Genomic DNA, 20,978 nt, shown 5'->3' on the forward strand with positions numbered 1-20,978 from the left:
GAGCCCTGACTATCAAACTTATTTTAGTAAAAGGCAAAAAAATAAAATATTAGAATATCAAATTTTAAAGTTCATCACTTATATGACAATACCTATGCTTGGGGGGTGGGAGGGGATAAGCGTTTTAATACTGTCCTGGTGGAAGGATCTTTGGGAGCGCTAGCTGTTCATGGGCTAATTGGTGAAAAAAAAAAAAAAAAAAAAAAGAAATAAAAATATATACTGTATATACTTACCTTGCCCCCCGGCGTTGGAAGCCCACACTAAAGGGTACTTTATACGCTGCAATATCGGTACCGATATTGCTAGCGAGCATACCCGCCCCCGTCGGTTGTCCGACATGGGCAAATCGCTGCCCGTGGCACAAAATATCGCTAATACCCGTCACACGGACTTACCTTCCCTGCGACGTCGCTCTGGCCGGCGATTTGCCTCCTTTCTAAGGGGGCGGTTCGTGCGGAGTCACAGCAACGTCACACGGCAGCCGTCCAATAGCAGAGGAGAGGCGGAGATGAGCAGCCGTAACATGCCGTCCACCTCCTTCCTTCCTCATTGCCGGTGGACGCAGGTAAGGAGAGGTTCGTCATTCCTGTCATTCGTGTCACACATAGCGATGTGTGCTGCCGCAGGAACGGCGAACAACATCGTACCTGCAGCAGCAACAATATTATGAAAAGGAGCAACGTGTCAACGAGCAAAGATTTTTCATGCTCGTTGAGCGCCGCTCCTTGGTGTAACACGCTGCGATGTCGGTAACGGCGCCGGATGTGCGTCACTAACAATGTGACCCCCGACGATATATCGTTATCAATATTGCAGTGTGTAAAGCACCCTTAAGCCCTTGAAAATTGTAGCAGGTATCTATTGACCATGTATTATCGTCATGAAAGAATTACAGGACATGCCCACAAGCAACCAGGTAGGCAAAAGCCTCCGACATACAGATATTCAGAGGGCGATATCCAGAGCAGTGTACACAACTGTTAAATGCAAACAATTTCTATCTTTGTATTTTAATCCACGATTGGAAATTAACATCCAATATATGACTTTTATATATTGTAATTTTGTACAGTGACCAGCTTTTCAGGAAGTATGCAGGATTTTTTTTACAACTACAATGTACAGACATGGCCATTTGCTTTTTACTGGGATGCAATAGTAAAACCTCTGACACGTTTTATAGCCATTATTTTATTGGTCATTTATAATTACATGTAATAAAAGTGATGCATAAAAACAATGTACACAAGTTTAGAGCTATGAGGAACATAGCTAAAGGGGGCAGAAAAGAAGTCGACCTTGGACAGAGTATCAATAAAACTAGCAGTGCAATAAAAGTATCACACCAAGCAGCGCCGAATATGAATAAACAAGAACTAAGAAAAGTACTGGAAATAGCACCATGTGATTAATGTAAACTTGGTAAAATATTCAAGTATTGACAGTCCTGATAACACTAAAGATATGAAGGGATATGGTATGGTGACCACCCAGCAATTTAGTCAGTGCAAATAAGCATCACCTTGTAATGGTGTGATCGCTATAAAATAGCGCGCAAGCATAGACACCTATTATAAAACTGTAACCAAGGTATGATAAGCGAGCTTAAGCGTAGGCCAAAGGGTCAAGAGTTTCCTTTCAAAAGAAAGGGTAACCAAAATTTAGATTAAAACATTCAAAGTGAGTATATCCCTAGACATTCTATTCAAGGCAATAATAAATTGGTAATGACAATAACTACCATTGTAGTGTTAGCACCTAACAAACATATAACTTATGTTCATACTATCCTGCTCAAGTTTTACTGGTCCCACAATATGCTCCGTCTGACAATAAAGACAAAATAGCTCCAGTCCAAATGGATAAAAACAGTAAGAAATAGTTAAAGCATAGGCTATTCGGTACCTATGTGCTAATCTCGCAACATCCACCTATTCAACGAGCATTTACCACCAACATTGTAAGCTTACTTTTACAAAGTAAAAATCTTAAAATAAAATAAAAAAAAAACAAAAAAAACAAAAACACTAAACACCCTCCATGTAATAATATAAAACTAGTCATTTTATATACAGTTCCCAACCCATGGGGGTGATGGTAACAGGATTCACAGTGACGTTGTGTGGTCATACGCAGAATACATTCTTTTGCCTTCAGATACTGAGGATTTTCCTATTCTTCTTATGAAAATTATTTTCAAGTAGTAATTCAAGGTTGTACAAGATCGCGTGCTCATGAACAGTACTTGAGACGGGTTAAAACCAGAATTCATTTAGTGTCTTGGGATTTCAGATTTTTGAATAGGCTCCCATTCAGATTAGTAAGCAGCAGTATGGATGACAGCTGAACAAGAAAAAGTCTAAGTGCTAGGTCATATTTGTTCACATTTCATTCCACCAAAATGGTATGTTACATTTGATCAAAAATCCTAGGCCAATAGGATTAAAGTGTAGAGAAAAAAGTCAGCATAGCCTAGCTACATTTTAGGTAGATTTAGACGACTCCCCGACCTCCCACCCCCTTCAAGAAAAGAAAAAGACATATATACCCTATTAGTTTGCTTAGATCTAAGGAATGTAGCAAAAACAAAAATGCCTACAATATCAAAGTCATTGATAAAGTCAGTCATCAGTGGTACTGCAGATGTCCAGTTTTCTCTGTGCTGTGCTAGAATTTCTAGCACGAGATCTTTCATTTTTCCGGAGAGCTGGAGAAACTGTTAAACTGCCGGGTGTCTTAAAGAATGTGTCTTTGTGAACTGGACGAATGCTCTTTGGTGTTAATGGAGTAGGAGACTAGGAAAGAAGGAGAGAAAAAAAAAATATAATACATCTATTTTAAGATTTGCTGTATCAAACCAAATATATAGTTTTACATTACTACGGAAACGTTCAACTATTGGAAGGTCTATGATGACTGAAATAATTCTAACAAAAAGGATAATATAGATCCAAATAAAGATAGATCCAGTGAGCGTTCCATATATAATCCCACACTCAAGCATTAAGGAAAAGGTGTCTCGGTAACACAGCCAAACATTTTACTTTTAGGTCATTACACTAAAAAGTACATTTTCCAAAATGCCTAAAAGGGTTATCTGGTGCCGCACACTTCTGCAGAGGAGATCAGTAGTGCCAGTGATGTTATGGCTCCATACACATGCATGATTGGCAGGTTTCATGCATGTATCCAATTCTACTGCACAGGTCTATAAAGGCATGTGGGGTCATAACTAGTGTTGAGCCACCCCCCTAGTGTTAAGAGTTCGGTTCGCCGAACGGCGGCTCAGTTTGGTGAATGTTCGACGAACACCTTTGAACCCCATTGAAAACAATGGCAGGCAAACACAAACACATAAAAAACACATTATACATGTACACATACAGTTAATAAACATTGCCATTACACTTACAGGTCCCCGTGACGCGTCCTGCACTCTATCTCCCGCCGCTTTCCCTTCCGATCATCGCTGCACCCTCTTGGTAACCAGCACTGATGATAGGACCTTCCGTGACGTCAAAATATCATGTGACCAGTCACGTGTCTATTATCTCATTGGCTACAGACTGGTCACATTAGAACAACTTAGAAAACTAGTCCCCTCAGTCAGGAAACACACCAGTGGTTCATGTTAAAAAATTAAATTTTATTGCATTAAAGTTAAAAAACATTAAAAAACAGAGATATCCTGCAAGGGACCGGTTATATACTCTGATAATACACTGTTACTTATTTAGCCAACATATTCAAAGAAATCACATGGAAAACTATATCTCACTGATGTTGTAGAAAATAGTTTGGATATGTGCTGCGGGTAAACACCTATACAGACACCTTATATACCACTACTGATTATACTGCGATTATATCATTACACTCCCAGTGACTAGATATTTAACTTGTTCTAAACTATCAGCAACCTATTAGGAATGAACATATTCAAAGAGATCACACAGAAAACTATGTCTCACTGATGCTATAAAAAGCAGCTTGGATACGTGCTGCAGGTAAACACCTATACAGACACCTTATATACCACTGCTGATTTTATACTACAATTATATCATTACACTCCCAGTGACTGGCTGTTTAACATGTTAATGCTATCAGCGACCTAATTGTTAACAGACAGTGAATACCTGATACAATTATATCATTGATGGACAATGATATAATGATATAATCGTATCACGTATTCACTGTCTGTTAACAATTAGGTCGCTGATAGCATTAACATGTTAAACAGCCAGTCACTGGGAGTGTAATGATATAATTGTAGTATAAAATCAGCAGTGGTATATAAGGTGTCTGTATAGGTGTTTACCTGCAGCATGTATCCAAGCTGCTTTTTATAGCATCAGTAAAGCTGGTGTCACACATAACGACATCGCTGTTACGGCACCATTTTCTGTGACGTAACAGCGACCTTGTAAGTCGCTGTTATAATCGCTGCTTAGCTGTCAAACACAGCGACGCAGCAGCGATCATAACGTCGCTACATGTGCAGAGAGCTGGGAGCCGCGCACACTGCTTAGCGCTGGCTCCTTGCTCTCCTAGCTACAGTACACATCGGGTTAATTAACCCGATGTGTACTGCAGCTACATGTGCACAGAGCAGGAGCCGGCACTAGCAGCAAGAGCGGCGGAGGCTGGTAACGAAGGTAAATATCGGGTAACCAGGGAAAAGTCTTCCCTTGGTTACCCGATGTTTACAGTGGTTACAGCTTTCCGCAGCTGCCAGACGCCAGCTCCTGCTCCCTGCTCGCTTCATTTCGTCGCTCTCTCGCTGTCACACACAGCGATGTGTGCTTCACAGCGGGAGAGCGACGACGAAAAAATGAAGCAGGACATTCAGCAACGAGCAACGACCTCACAGCAGGGGCCAGCTCGTTGCTGGATGTCATACACAGCGACAGCGACGTCGCTGCAACGTCACAGAAAATGGTGACGTACCAGCGACGTCGTTGTCGTCGTCGCTGTGTGTGACACCACCTTAAGACATAGTTTTCTGTGTGATCTCTTTGAATATGTTCATTCCTAATAGGTTGCTGATAGTTTATAACATGTTAAATATCTAGTCACTGGGAGTGTAATGATATAATCGCAGTATAATCAGTAGTGGTATATAAGGTGTCTGTATAGGTGTTTACCCGCAGCACATATCCAAACTATTTTCTACAACATCAGTGAGATATAGTTTTCCATGTGATTTCTTTGAATATGTTGGCTAAATAAGTAACAGTGATAGTGTATTATCAGAGTATATAACCGGTCCCTTGCAGGATCTCTCTGTTTTTTTAATGTTTTTTAACTTTAACGCAATAAAATTTAATTTTTTAACATGAACCACTGGTGTGTTTCCTGACTGAGGGGACTAGTTTTCTAAGTTGTTCTAATTTATATCGAGTAGTGGCATGAAGTATTTAAGGTGGTTGTGGATTAAATAGACTGGTCACATGGCTAGACGTCATGCTGGGTCCTGTCAGTGCATCTCTCCGGTACGTGGTGCTCGTTTGAACATCTCAGTGTACCGGAGAGATGCTCTGGCACATGGTCGACTCCCCGTCCATGCATGTCTATAGTAACCCGCCTGTCAGCGGTGACGTCATCGCTTACAGCCCGCAGCCTCTGCTCACTCACTAAGCGATTAGACTGCACGGGAGCAGCAGCGTCTTCCTCCCATGCAGTGCTGTCTGATGTAGCAGAGCTGCATGGGCTGAAAGAGAGAGAAGACAGAAGACCAGGATTGTGGAGGGTTGAGAGGGAGTAATAAACATGGAGTCTAAGTGTGTTTGTGTATTTATTTCTATTAAAGTATTTTTTCTCTGTGTGATCTTTTTTTTAACCCTTTATTGGAGATTCTTAATGGCTGGGTCAAACTTGCCTGACATTAAGAATCTCTGGCTTAATACTAGCTAGTAAAACAAAGCTAGTATTATTCCATTATTACCCAGCGAGCTACCCGGCTTCAGGGCAGCTGGAAGAGTTGGATACAGCGCCAGATAATGGCGCTTCTATGAAAGCGCCATTTTCTGGGGCGGCTGCGGACTGAAATTCGCAGCAGAGGGGCCCAGAAACCTCGGGCCAACCTGTGCTGCGGATTCCAATCCCCAGCTGCTTAGTTGTACCTGGCTGGACACAAAAATGGGGCGAAGCCCATGTCATTTTTTTTTTTTTTTAATTATTTCATAAAATAATTAAAAAAAGGACTTCCCTATATTTTTAGTTCCCAGCCGGGTACAAATAGGCAGCTGGGGGTTGGGGGCAGCCGTACCTGCCTGCTGTACCTGGCTAGCATACAAATATATGGCGGAACCCACGTCATTTTTTTGGTGGGCAAAAAACTCCTGCATACAGTCATCGATGGAGTATGCTGAGCCTTGTAGTTCTGCAGCTGCTGTCTGCTCTCCTCCATACAGACAGCAGCTGCAGAACTACAAGGCTCAGCATACTCCATTCAGGACTGTATGCAGGAGTTTTTTGCCCCCCCCCCCCCCCCCCCCCCCCAAAAATTACATGGTCTTCGCCATGTTTTTGTATGCTAGCCAGGTACAGCAGGCAGCTACGGGCTTCCCCAACCCCCAGCTGCCTATTTGTACCCAGCTGGGAAACAAAAATATAGGGAAGCCCATGAATTTCTTGAAATATTTATAAAAAAAAAAAACAAAAAAAACGTGCGCTTCACCCAATTTTTGTATCCAGCCAGGTACTACTAGGCAGCTGGGGATTGGAATCCGCAGCGCAGGGTGCCCAGCTTTCTGGGCACCCCTGCTGCGAATTGCAGTCCGCAACCGTCCCAGAAATTGGCGCTTTCATAGAAGCGCCATCTTCTGGCGCTGTATTCAACTCTTCCAGCTGCCCTGGCGACGGGTGGCTCGCTGGGTAATAATGGGGTTAGGGATAGCTGTATATTATCAACTGACCCTAAGCCCGAAATTCATGGTGTCACGCCAATATTAGACACGGCCACCATGAATTTCTAGTACAGATAAAAAAAACACAACACACAGAAAAATATTTTCATTAGAAATAAAACACAATTAGTGACTCTATCTTTATTGAAATAAAGAACCCCCTCCGCAGTAATCCTGGGTCAAGGGTTCCGCACCGTCCAATCCAGATCCAATATCATCTGATTGGTTTGCTGGAAGGCAAAGCGATCAGATGATGTGTCAGGTTCAAGGGCCTGAATCACATGACACAGCAGCTAATTGTATAAAAGCAGTTTATACAATCAGCTGATGCATCAGTGCAAAAATGAAAAAAAAAAAACAAAACAAACTACACACTTCTGTGCAGACTCCTGTCCGACATCAGCAGTTGATAGTTTAGCCGGTAAAAAGCCAGCCTCACCGCTGGGCTTATAGTGGTCAGCTGATTCTGTCAGGTGACCGCATCAGCCGATCACCGCCAGGTCAGAGAGAAAAGAGAGCGGAGAGAGAGCAATGCAGCCTCATTCCGTGAACTGCTCCGAATGTCCGGCTCCTCCCCTCAGTGCATAATTAAATTAAAATTATAAATAAATAGTAATTTTAAATTAAAAATTAAATTCTTGACCGGGACGGCCGGGACTCGAACTCGTGAACTAATTCTCTTTAGGCAGTAGCTCTAACCTTTGAGCCACTGCCTCTAATGAAAACCATAGGAAGATTTGGTAATCTTGACATCTGTTTTGCACTTGAGAATCCAGAAGTGGATTATTCAGCTACAAAAGAGAGAAAAAAAAAAAAGAAAGAGAAAGAGAGAGACAGAGAGAGACAGACAGACAGAGAGAGAGAGAGAGAGAGAGAGAGAGAGAGAGAGAGAGAGAGAGAGAGAGAGAGAGACACAGAGAGAGAGAGAGACAGACACAGAGAGAGACACAGAGAGAGAGACACAGAGAGAGAGAGACACAGAGAGACAGAGAGAGAGACACAGAGAGAGAGACAGAGAGAGAGACAGAGACAGAGAGAAAAAGAGACAGAAAAAGAGAGAGAGAAAGAGAAAAAGAGAGAAAGAGAAAGAGAGAGAGAGAAAGAGAGAGCAATGCAGCCTCATTCCGTGAAGTGCTCCGATTTTAGAGGTGTGTCCCGTGGCTCACAGCTGATGTCCGGCTCCTCCCCTCAGTGCATAGTTAAATTATATTAAAATTATAAATAAATAATAATAATTATAATTTAAAATTACAAATAAATTAAATTTTTTACCGGGAAGGCCGGGACTTGAACTTGTGAACTAACAATGCTCCTTAGGCAGTAGCTCTAACCATTGAGCCACTACCTCTAATGAAAAAGCATAGGAAGATTTGGTTATCTTGACCTCTGCATTGCAGAGTGAAGTCTCCGGTGACAGCGTGGCTCAATTCAGGTGCTGCGTGGAGAGGACACAGAGCACTCGTGTTCTACGGCGCTCCCTGTCATCTTCAAGTAGCAGAGCTGAAAGCGTCGTGTGGATTACTTCGGACCTGGATTGTTGTTTGGGGATTAATAATAATTCACTTACAGGTTAATCATGGAAGGCATCTCGGGGAGACGTCTGCCATGATTACCCAGATTGCCACCGCACCAGGGCAATTCGGGATGAGCTGGGTAGAATTCCGGGACTGCCGCATCTAATGGATAATTTATGAGGGTCATTACACTGTATTTTTATTACACTGCACGATTGGAGGGTACTGTGGAGGAAATCACTGTGGTGGTATACAGTGTAGGTGGGGCACTTTTGTTGGCATCATACTTTATGGGTGCAATGAAGGTAGATCCAGGAGCTTCAATAGAAGGGAAATTACTTTGTAAGGAATGTAAAGTTGTGAGATATGTTCTTGTGTAACCCAGACAATTATTATGGTTAATGTTTGATTTTTGAGGGCCTAACTAGATCATCTACTATGGGGCCTCAGGATTTCTATGTACACCCCTGTGTATAACACACACACACACACACACACACACACAATTTATCAATATATTTACCTTTTGACTTTTAGCAGGAAGTGTGTGAACGGCACAGATGGAGGGATCGGCTGTTGCAGGGGTAGCAGTCTGGGGGCTTGCACTAGCTGGAGTAGCACTTGGCTGCAGGTCTGGAGAGGACGCTGGTATTGAGGAAGATACTACTGAGGGCATTCCAAACATGATATGAGGTGGTGGTGTGTTCATGCCAGGTGGCAAGCTATAATTCATGCTTCCAGTAGCCAAGGCATGGTCACTGGGGGCAGCAGAAACAGAGCTGCTAACTGCAGGGGAGCAAATAAATGGAAAAGCAGCCAAGGCTGAAGATGGCACCATCACATAGGGTACATTAAGGTGTGGTAAAGGAGTTTGAGAAATACTCAGGGCTCCAGTAGCTTGACTGGCAGGCAAAAAGACATTGAAGCCATTTAATCCTAGGGGAAAAAGAAAGAAAATAAAACATGCATCATTACAAGAAAAAGGTTTACTACATACTCACAGAAGAAATTACAACTACCAAAGCATACTGCACAAAAGGAGGTGATCAAATTCACTGAAGTGAGGAGACTTAACAACCTAAGTGGACAATTCTTAAAAGCTTTCCGGTTTAATGGGATATTAGTAAGAGTGATGGAAGGAAGAAGGGGATGTAATTCTTAAAAGATGTTCTCTAGAAACAGAAAAAAATAAAAGACTAAAGAAATAAGTAAATATGTGAGTATAAATAAACTAAATACATTTAATTAGTAAGTCAATGTCTTTTTAAGGGAGGTAATCACTATAGAATTAAAAAGGCCGATACATTAGAACGTTAGGACTGGTTGGTGCCTGGGAAAAAGTGCAGTGGGAAGTCCTGCCGTCCTCCACCAATGCTACTGGAGATACCAGAGGTACTATGATAAGAGGAGGCCGCTCAAACTTCTGGGTTTCTGATCTTTCTGAATAATAGAAGTACCACCAGGTTACCATAGAGGAGCTTCCTACTGCACATGCTCACAGGCCTGTGCCCTAACATTTTAGAACAGGTTTCAATTAGTGTAACAAGGTGTTGGCCATTTTAATTCTGTAGCAATTACCTGTGTACATAAAACGATAGTAATTTGCTAACTAAATGTTCTGAGGAATTTGTTTATAAATGATATCTCCTTGAGTTATTTAATCTTTTTTTCTATTAATGTAGAATCCCTTTAAAGTAGATGAGGGCTTAATGCATTACAGAATCTGTACTCACCAGTGGCAGAGGGAACATAGAGATATTGGGGAAGTGTAGCTGATGCAACTCGCTCTTGTAATTCTTGATGTTTAGCCACCATCGGCTCTGTGGTTTCCTCTGGGCAGACAGGAGAGGGCACCAATTGCAGCCTATCTTCTTTACAAGGCTCTGGTGAGTTTCGTGGTACACTTGTAGATAACGCATTTCTCTCATTTGAACAGACCTAGAGTATAGGATTAAGGTGGAGAAGAAAAAAAAAAATAGATTACCGATTGGTCAGTGTGTAAATCTCTCAGCATTGTTCAGTGGGTCATTGTCTAGACCAGTCCAGCCCGAAGATTAAGACAGCCGAAGGGCTAAAATCTGTGGCCCACACCATGCCCTCTCCCTAGCCACTTGCTAACTGTTGTCATCCTCAGGAAGCAGACAGCAGTGAATATTGTTAGATGAGGGACCGCTGACTCAGTCTTCCCCCAAACAATCAGTGTGTCATACTGTACATAGGGGGCTCACACTGTATATAGAAGGGCTATGTGAGGGCCCCAGTGAATATACAGCAGCTATATGGGGGTTCACAGTAAATACAGAGGGGTTAAATGGGGGCTCACCCTGTGTATAGAAGTGTTTTTATGGGGGCTCACAGTGAATTTAAAGGGGCTATATAGGAGCTCACATTGTATATAGAGGGGTATGTGGTGGCTCATACTGTATTTACGTAGGTATGTGGGGGCTCATGCTGTATATAGAGAGGCTGTGTGGAGGCTCATTGTATATAGGGAGCTTTAGGATTACTCAGTGTATATATGGGGGGCTGGTTATGGACTCTTACTGTATTTAGGCAGTGCCGAGTATGTGCTCATACTGTATATAGGAGGGATATCAGCATACTTAATTATGCTCAGTATTAATTGATACTCCACACCAGTCACAGTCTCTCATGTGCTCCCTCTGGAAAATAAAAATTGCCCACTCCTGGACTAGAACGAAAGGAAAACACACCACACAAAACACAAACACCAACTTACTTTTGGCACAACCAAAGGAAGTGGACCGTCATCAGTGCTGTCAATCCTCTGACGCTTAGCTAGTCGATCATCATCTTGAATGGTCTTTTGATCTGACGGTGAGGATCTGCCAGCTCCATGTAGAACATCCACAGAATTTTCTTTGCCTGGGTTTCCACATAGCATGATGGATAACATAGACGTTGATGGCACATACATGTAAGGCTGACTTGGCAAAAATCCAGGTTTATTGTATTCTACATTACAGGAAGCCATAACGTTCAGCTTATTTGGAGATACAGATAGATTTTGGTGGCCAGAATCTCGGGTGCAATATTCTGGATCCATTGGGAAAGGAACAACAGAAAAGGGTAGGTGGCCTACATTGCCACGCACTGGATTTGTTGCAGATTCAGAATACCTGAAATGGAAAAACAACAAAGCTATGAAAGGAATACTCTAAATTTACAGTTAGTGCACTATTCACTGTCATAGTTTAGAATTTGTGTATTTGTCACACTATGGTACCTTTGTCCCCAGTTTTCCTATGTGGTATTATGTTTTTTTCTCCCTTATATATGGTTTGGAAGGAACAGGATGGATATTCTGATTTTAGAAATTATTTTAATCATTAGAATAGTAAACAGAGTCATGTTTCCCTAACTGCAAACTTGAGGTCCTGTCACCAGGTTTGTTTTTTTTTGTAACTGATTATTTTATTAAATTTTTCCAAAGCAAACATAGAATAATATGTAGACATGTCCCACAAGCATGTGAGCAGTAACTTTAAACCATTAATCAGGGCACATATCTTATTTTCCACTGATAGATTAGAAACAGGGGATGTCACCAGGTTTTTAATCCTCCATCTGAGAGCAGCTTAATGTAAAGACAGAGACCCTGATTCCAGTAATGTGCCACTTACTGGACTGCTTATTGTCATTTTGATAAAAATCAGTTTTCTCTGTGGAAGATCTAGCAGTTATTTGAATGTGGGGCTCTAACCCTGCCTACAGCATGGATTGGCAGCTATGTACTATGTATAGGGGCAGGAAGCTGCCAATCAGTGGTGGGGCGGGGTTACACAGAGCTCATCAATATTTTTGACTACCTGGCAGCAGGCCAAGTAGTCCTCTAATGATAAAAATCACTATTTAATTGGCAGGAGATTATCTTAATTAAACTGGGCAGTCTAGCCAGTGACACATAGCTGGAATCAAGATCTGTCTCAAGATTATGCTACTCTCAGATTAACTGGCGAAACCTGGTGACAGATTCTCCTTAGGGTCAGTGCACACGATCAGGATTAGCACCATGTTTTCGTTGTGTCCAAAACCCTGCGTTGTACAGTAGATGGGATTAATAGAAATCCCATGCCCACTCATGCTGCAAAGAAAAGAAGCAAAGCTGGCATGCTTCCCGAGCTGCGACATGTCAATTTCTGTTTGCGTAGATGCGAGTGTTCTCAGTGGGAGAACAGAGAAAAAAACCCTGCAGTGACCCCAACCCTGATCATGGAAAAGGATGCTGCGTTCTCATGCGGAAAACACATGCGGCGCGAAGGAGGGATGACACTGTGTTTAGGACGCAGTGTCTACAGATCGTGGGCACCCACTCTTAGGAGACATGACAGAACATGTTAACAGATCCCTTTTGCCAGCTTTACATTTCAACTGACTCAATATAGGTGGGTGTTAACCCCGGGTCAGAAAACGGACTTAATATAGGTGCATCACTGTTATGTGCACACAGCATCTTTTAGTCACAGGCACACTTGCCGAGATTTTCCAGGCAAACGCCAGCTGTGTCCCTGAAGCGGCGTTGCTGTCTTTCTGGCTGGCGACTTTTGCTCTAGGAAGAAATCTTCAGGGATTCCGAACCCTTAACCAGTTGAGAGGTGACCAGACGCAATGTCATTTTAAAATTGATGGGGATTGTGTTAATTTTATGGGGCAATTTTTCATTTGACTCCCTCCTGAAAAGACGCTCTGTGCACACACAGCTAAAGCCTGTTTAGATACACACAATGTCTAAATGGGCATCATAGACAATTCACATGCATTTATTTAATCTAAACTCACTTTGAATCTTCTTCAATCTTCTGCCTGCAAATAGCTGCTAAATGTGCCATCTTGGAAGAGTAACCGTCATGTTCCAACAGAGCTTTGAGGAGGGGGAAGGAAAAAAAAAAACAAAAAAAAAACCCCATAAATATTTGTTGTTTTTTTTTTTTACACAAATATCAAGAGTAATCTACACTATACCCAAGAAACAAAACTCCCAAACACTGAAGTTAGAGAGTTATTTCTATCTCCAAGTCTAAAGGCCCTGTCACACACAGAGATAAATCTGTGGTAGATCTGTGGTAGAAGTGAAATTGTGGACAATCAGGGCCAGGTTTGTGGCGGTGTACAAATGGAACAATATGTCCATGATTTCACTGCAACCACAGATCTGCCAAAAGGTTTATCTCTGTGTGTGATGGGGCCTTTAGAATAATATATAGTAGGTGTAATAATTTTAGTAAATAACCCCACTCAGAAATTTATTATAGTTCTTGTGATATAGCCATGCCTCTTACCTAATGCGCAGGGCATTGCAGCTTACGTATCCATGGTTACATCCACTCATATAATGACGGTTAGTTAGTTGCTGTGGTCGTAACCATGGATACCTAAAGTGCAATGCCCTGCATATGACGTAAGTGACATAGTTAATCAAGAGAACTATACTACATTTTTAATTGGAGGGATTTGTTAATGTTATTATATTTATGGTCTAATTGTAAAGCGCCATGGAATTGATGGCGCTATAATAATATATAATATAAATAATAATTGTAGGCAAGTAATTATTTCCAACCACTTATGACCTTTGGATTTTCGTAACTAGACACTCTCTAAGTACTATTCCTTAGCAAAAAAAAAAAAAAAAACAAAAAAACAAAAACACAACCCAAAAAAACAAAAACCCTTATTAAAAAAGGGTTTTACCCATCTTAAAGCAATGTCAGATTATTCCATCATTTTGTGATCGGCCTTCAGAACACCCAATAATCCCAAGAATGTACACTACTAATTTAAATGGAGCCTGTCACCTTCAACATGGAACTATAAATAGCTTCAGTGCACCCTTGGTGAGCCAAAGACTCTGTGCACATTGTAACCCGTCAATTACCATCCCCTGCCCTTCCCCTTTTAGTGATTGACAATGCTCCCTTGGGGGCGCTGCCTGGTCTAAAGGGTGCTTTACATGCAGCGACATCGCTAACGATATATCGTCGGAGTCACGGTGTTTGTGACGCACTTCCGGCGTCGTTAGCGACATCGCAGCGTGCGACAGGCTGGAGCGACCTAAAACACGATCACAAAAGAGGCAAAAATTGTTGGTCGGCGATACGTCGTTCATTTACCAAAAATCGAGCAGCGAGGTTGTTTGTCGTTCCTGTGGCAGCACAAATCGCTATGTGTGACACCGCAGGAACGAGGAACAACCTCGTACCTGCGGCCGCCCGCAATGAGGAAAGAAGGAGGTGGGCGGGATGTTCGTTCCGCTCATCTTCGCCCCTCCGCTTCTATTGGATGGCTGCCATGTGACGTCACTGCACGAACCGCCCCCTTAGAAAGAAGGCGGTTCGCCGGCCACAGCGACGATGCAAGGAAGGTAAGTCCGTGTGACGGGTCTAAGCGATGTTGTGCACCAAGGGCAGCAATTTACCCGTGACGCACAACAGACGGGGGCGGGTACGCTCGCTAGCGATATCGATATCAATATCGCAGCGTGTAAAGCACCCTTAAATCCCCAGCTCTGCACACACTGATGCTGCAGGGTCCAAGATCACATACAGCGTCAGTGTGTACAGGTGCATCCTCATCTCTCTCTCTCCTGTCTGTAGCGGCCATTTGCTGCAAACAGGATCACACAGCAGCAAGGGGGGGGGGGGGGAAATTGGGGAAGGTTGCTACACACAGGAGATGGATGGGCACACACACACACACACACACACACACTTGCTGCTTTGTGTTTGTGTGCAGCGAGCGGTTGCTACACACAGGAGAGAGGTGAGAACACATTGAAACTGCTCTTGGTCCCTGCAGAGTCAGTATGTGCAGGGCTGGGGTAAGAGAAGGCAGCGCTCCAAAGCGGATGCACTCAATCACCATAATGGAAGGGGCAGGGAATTGTGCACCAATCCTTGGGCCACCTAAAGGGTGCACCAAAGCTCTCTCATTTACTTTATTTTCCCCCTTTTTTTATATTCAATCAAATACTCCCTTTAAAGGGACTGTCAGCACAGAATGACGGGTTGAGTACAGGAGCTTGGTGCATCATGATGTGCCCAAACATGTAAATTCACCTTCCCACCTGCTTGTTTTCCATCTATCTGCTCTCTTCTTTGGCTCTATGAAGAAGAGGAATCAAATCAAAGAAGAGGGGGAGACAGAAGATAAACAAAAACAAGCAGGTGGTTAGATTTACTTTTCAAATGACCCTTATCTAACCAGAACATGGTTGACAAGCCTATGTAATACCTATGTGGAGAAGTGTTACGACCTTTTAGATTATTTTTTTCCTTTATGTATCAGTAGATTTCACGTAAGACTACTTTTTCCACCTTCATTTGAGAAGGAAAATATTAATACATATATTAGAAATATTTGTTCCCATTTTACCTTCCCGTGCTTTGTGTGGACTACTTGGCTCGGAACAGACCTTCCTCTTCACAGTATTAATGGACTGAATATGATTAAATGATGAGTGACGGAGCAATCTCTGCTGCTTGCTGTTCTCCGCTGTAGCATCTCTCTTCAAACCTGGTGATAAAGAGATGGCTGCGACTTCCAACTTTTGGTCTGGAAGGGAAAATACAATTATCTTATAAACATCAAGGGCTTATATCAGTGCAATTTGCCAAAAAAAGAGAATTTTGTTTACTTACCGTGAATTCTTTTTCTTATAGTTCCGACATGGGAGACCCAAACCATGGGTGTATAGCTACTGCCTCCGGAGGACACACAAAGTACTACACTCAAACGTGTAGCTCCTCCCTCCGGCTATATACACCCCCTGAATGACAATCTACCCAGTTCAGTGCAAAAGCTGAAGGAGGACATCCACCCATAAGTAGAGAAAGAGTAAAACTCGGAAAGACCAGAACTCTGTCTACTAACAACAGCCGGTGAAACACACGGAACAAAAAACTGCCAACAGGCAACAGGGAGGGTGCTGGGTCTCCCATGTCGGAACTACAAGAAAAAGAATTTACGGTAAGTAAACAAAATTCTCTTTTTCTTTATCGTTCCTTATGGGAGACCCAAACCATGGGACGTTCCAAAGCAGTCCATGGGCGGGAAAAAAACCAACTGAGAAGTAGGCAAAACCTAACTTCACAAATGGGCGACAGCCGCCTGAAGAATGCATCTGCCCAAGCTCGCATCTGCCGAAGCATGAGCATGCACCTGGTAGTGCTTCGAAAAAGTGTGCAGACTGGACCATGTGGCAGCCTGACAAACCTGCTGAGCCGTAGCCTGGTGCCTGAAAGCCCAGGAGGCACCGACAGCTCTGGTCGAGTGCGCCTTAATCCCCGGCGGGGGAGGCACCTGAGAACACTGGTAGGCATCGGAGATAGCCGACCGGATCCAACGAGCTAGAGTCGGTTTAGAAGCAGCGAGACCCTTGCGCTGACCAGTGGTTAGCACAAAAAGAGATGTGCACCGCCTAAAAACAGCGGTGCGTGACACATAGATTCGGAGCGCCCGCACCAAATCTAAGGAGTGCAACGCCTTCTCAAAGCGATGCACCGGGGCCGGACAAAGAGAAGGCAATGAAATGTCCTGGTTAAGGTGGAAAGGAGACACCACCTTAGGGAGAAAGTCCGGAGTCGGACGAAGAACCACTTTGTCTTGGTGAAACACCAAAAAGGGGGATTCTGAAGAGAGCGCAGCCAAATCCGAAACTCTCCTGAGAGAAGTTATGGCTACTAGAAAAACAACTTTCTGTGAAAGTCTAGACAAGGGAACTTCCCTGAGAGGCTCAAAGGGGGGTTTCTGTAAGGCCGTGAGGACCAGATTAAGGTCCCAGGGATCCAAGGGCCGCCGGTAAGGAGGAATGATGTGAGATGCGCCCTGCATGAAGGTGCGCACCTGAGCCAGTCGGGCGATACGCCGCTGGAACAATACCGACAGAGCCGACACCTGTCCCTTAAGGGAATTGAGGGACAGTCCTAGCTGTAGACCGGACTGTAGAAAAGACAGGATGGTCGGCAAGGAGAACGGCCAAGGGGCATGGCCGGACGAACGACACCAGGACAGGAAAATTTTCCAAGTCCTGTGGTAAATCTTGGCCGAGGAAGACTTCCGAGCCTGAGTCATGGTGGAGATGACCTCAGAGGGAATGCCTGAAGCCGTTAGGATCCAGGACTCAAGAGCCACGCCGTCAATCTGAGAGCCGCAGAATTCTGGCGGAAGAACGGACCTTGAGAGAGAAGGTCTGGGCGGTCCGGGAGACGCCACGGCACCTCTACGGACAGACGGAGCAGGTCTGGGTACCACGCTCGCCTGGGCCAGTCCGGAGCAATGAGCATGACTCGACGGCCCTCCATTCTGATCTTGCGCAGAACCCTGGGCAAGAGCGCTAGAGGGGGAAACACATAGGCCAGACGGAACTGAGACCAATCTTGAACCAGTGCGTCTGCTGCGAAGGCTTGAGGATCGTGGGAGCGAGCCACGTAAACCGGAACCTTGTTGTTGTGCCGGGATGCCATTAGATCTACCTCTGGAGTGCCCCACTTGCGGCAGAGTGATTTGAACACTGACGGATGCAGGGCCCACTCGCCGCCGTCTACGGTTTGACGGCTGAGATTATCGGCCTCCCAGTTTTCTACGCCTGGGATGTGGACTGCAGATATGGTGGACTTCGAGTCCTCCGTCCACTGGAGGATTCGTTGAACCTCCAGCATCGCCAGACGGCTGTAAGTCCCGCCCTGGTGATTGATGTAGGCAACCGCTGTCGCGTTGTCTGACTGGACTCGGATGTGCTTGCCCACCAACAGGTGGTGGAAGGCTAGGAGAGCTAGAAACACAGCTCTGATCTCCAGCACATTGATAGAGAGGGCTGATTCGGACGAAGTCCAAGTGCCCTGTGCTCGGTGATGGAGAAATACTGCTCCCCAACCGGAGAGACTGGCATCCGTGGTGAGGATTACCCAGGACGGAGTCAGGAAGGAGCGTCCCTGTGACAGAGAGAGGGGCCGAAGCCACCACTGAAGAGAGCTCCTGGTTTGTGGCGACACAGCCACCAGCCTGTGCAAGGAAGAGATCCGCTTGTCCCAACAGCGGAGGATGTCCAGCTGCAGGGGACGCAGATGGAACTGAGCAAAGGGAACCGCTTCCATTGACGCCACCATCTGACCCAGCACCCGCATGAGGTGTCTGATGGAATGACGGCGGTGCCTCAGCAGAGAGCGTACCGCCAGACGAAGAGACTGCTGTTTGACTAAGGGCAGCTTCACAAGTGCCGGCAGAGTCTCGAATTGCATCCCTAGGTACTCGAGTTTCTGGGTTGGAAGAGTGGACTTGGGCAAATTGACAAGCCACCCGAACTGGACTAGAATGGCGAGAGTGAGCGAGACACTCCGCTGGCAGTCTGCACTGGATGAGGCCTTGACTAGAAGGTCGTCCAGGTAAGGAATCACTGCCAACCCCTGGAGGTGCAGGACCGCAACCACTGCTGCCATGACCTTGGTGAATACTCGAGGGGCCGTGGCTAGGCCGAAGGGGAGAGCCACGAATTGGAAATGTTCCTCTCCGATTGCAAAGCGTAGCCAACGCTGGTGCGAAACCGCAATAGGAACATGCAGATAGGCATCTCTGATGTCGATGGATGCCAGAAAATCTCCTTGGGTCATTGAGGCAATGACCGATCTCAGAGATTCCATGCGAAAGTGCCGCACCTGAACGTGCTTGTTGAGAAGCTTGAGATCCAGGATGGGCCGGAAGGAACCGTCCTTTTTGGGGACTAGAAAGAGGTTTGAGTAGAAACCGCTGAACCGTTCCCGGGTGGGAACCGGAACAATTACACCGTTGGCCTGCAGGGATGCCACGGCCTGAGAGAAGGCGGCGGCTTTGGAGCAGGGGGGGGGGGGTGGACAGAAAAAATCTGTTTGGCGGGCTGGAAGAAAATTCTATCCTGTAGCCGTGGGAGATGATATCCCGCACCCACTGATCGGAGACGTGTTGAAACCACACGTCGCCAAAGTGGGAGAGCCTGCCACCGACCAAGGACGTTGCTGGCGTAGCCAGATAGTCAAGAGGAGGCTGCCTTAGTGGCAGCGGCTCCTCCGGCCTTTTGAGGACGCGGCTTTGCGCGCCAGTTGGGTTTACGATCCTTGGCTGCGGTAGTGGACGAGGTCGAGGGCTTAGAGGCTGACCAGTTAGAGGAACGAAAGGAACGAAAATTCGATTGGTTCCTGCTCTGGACCGGTTTCCTGGCCTTAGTTTGCGGCAAGGAAGTACTCTTTCCGCTAGTAGCTTCCTTAATTATGTCATCCAGCTGTTCCCCAAACAGCCGGGACCCAGCAAAAGGGAGACTCGCAAGGTACTTCTTAGAGGAAGCGTCTGCTTTCCACTCTCGAAGCCACAAGATCCTGCGGATCGCGAGGGAGTTAGCGGAGGCCACCGCCGTGCGGTGAGAAGCCTCCAGGATGGGAGACATGGCGTAGGATGCAAAAGCCGAAGCTTGAGAAGTTAAGGCATCCATCTCAGGAATAGAGTCCCTGGTGAGTGAATGCATCTCCGCCAGAGAGGCAGAGACTGCCTTAAAAGCCCATACTGCCGCAAAAGACGGGGAGAACGAGGCTCCTGCCGCCTCATATACAGACTTGGCCAGAAGGTCAACCTGGCGGTCAGTGGGATTTTTAAGAGAAGTGCCATCAGCCACAGCTACGACTGTGCGGGCTGAGATTCTGGACACCGGAGGGTCTACCTTTGGGGACTGGGCCCATTCCTTAACCACCTCTGGTGGAAAAGGAAAACGGTCATCTGAACTACGCTTCAGAAAGCGTTTGTCAGGACAGGCCCTGGGCTTGTTAACAGTGGTCTGAAAGCTGGAGTGGTTAAAAAACATACTTTTAGCTTTCTTAGGTGAGGTAAACTGGTGTACCTCTACCAGAGAGGTTTGTTCCTCTGACTCTGGTGGGTTGAGGTTCAGAACGGAGTTAATGGACGCAATCAAGTCACTAACATCCGCATCACCCTCAGACAAATCAATGGGGTACATAGAAGTAGCGTCTGAGCCCACAGTAAACGAATCCCCCTCGCCCTGCACGTCGGCACGTGAATCAGAGCCGTGGGACGAGGGAGGAGAAGGGTCCCTACGTCTCCGTTTAGGGGGACTGGGACCTAGAACATGCTCTGAGGGCTCCGCAGAGCTCTGAGCAGCAGAGACACTCTGAGGGGGGGGCTGATGCATAGACAGCAGTGTCCGGGACAGCTGCCCCATGGAGTCGGCAAAAGACTGGGAAATAGCTTGTGAAAAAGATGCTACCCAAGCCGGGGGTTCAGCTACCAGGGCCGGAGCAGCCGAGGGGACCCCTGAGGAGGCTCTAGGCTGAGACACAACCATATTAGCACAGGCATCACAATGTGGGAATGTGCTCGGCTCTGGCAGAATGCGCTTACATGCAGTGCAAAAAGCATACATGTCAATAAAACACTCCTGTAGAATGCCTGAAAGTGTATATAAAAAGCCCACAACCAGAGGTTGTGGCTTACCACACCACTCTCTGTGTGCCCTCCGGATTCCACAGCTCCAAGTCCCAGTGAAGCGACA

General features: G+C 45.3%; 1 protein-coding gene across 1 annotated transcript in view; it reads right to left on the reverse strand.

Annotated features, from left to right (window-relative positions):
• Nucleotides 1–1,194: 1,194 nt before the first annotated feature.
• Nucleotides 1,195–20,978, reverse strand: part of E2F7 (E2F transcription factor 7) — a 29,879-nt gene continuing 10,095 nt past the window's right edge. Inside the window, exons 8-13 of the mRNA XM_075342481.1 lie at nt 15,824–16,003; nt 13,232–13,313; nt 11,172–11,571; nt 10,165–10,369; nt 8,955–9,367; nt 1,195–2,798 (exon numbers count right to left, since the gene is read on the reverse strand). Coding sequence (XP_075198596.1) covers nt 2,625–2,798; nt 8,955–9,367; nt 10,165–10,369; nt 11,172–11,571; nt 13,232–13,313; nt 15,824–16,003 — 1,454 coding nt within the window. The 3' untranslated portion in view covers nt 1,195–2,624. The remainder of the gene's footprint in view (nt 2,799–8,954; nt 9,368–10,164; nt 10,370–11,171; nt 11,572–13,231; nt 13,314–15,823; nt 16,004–20,978) is intronic.

This window comes from Anomaloglossus baeobatrachus, chromosome 4 (genome assembly GCF_048569485.1).
Source record: "Anomaloglossus baeobatrachus isolate aAnoBae1 chromosome 4, aAnoBae1.hap1, whole genome shotgun sequence".
Lineage (NCBI taxonomy): Eukaryota > Metazoa > Chordata > Amphibia > Anura > Aromobatidae > Anomaloglossus > Anomaloglossus baeobatrachus.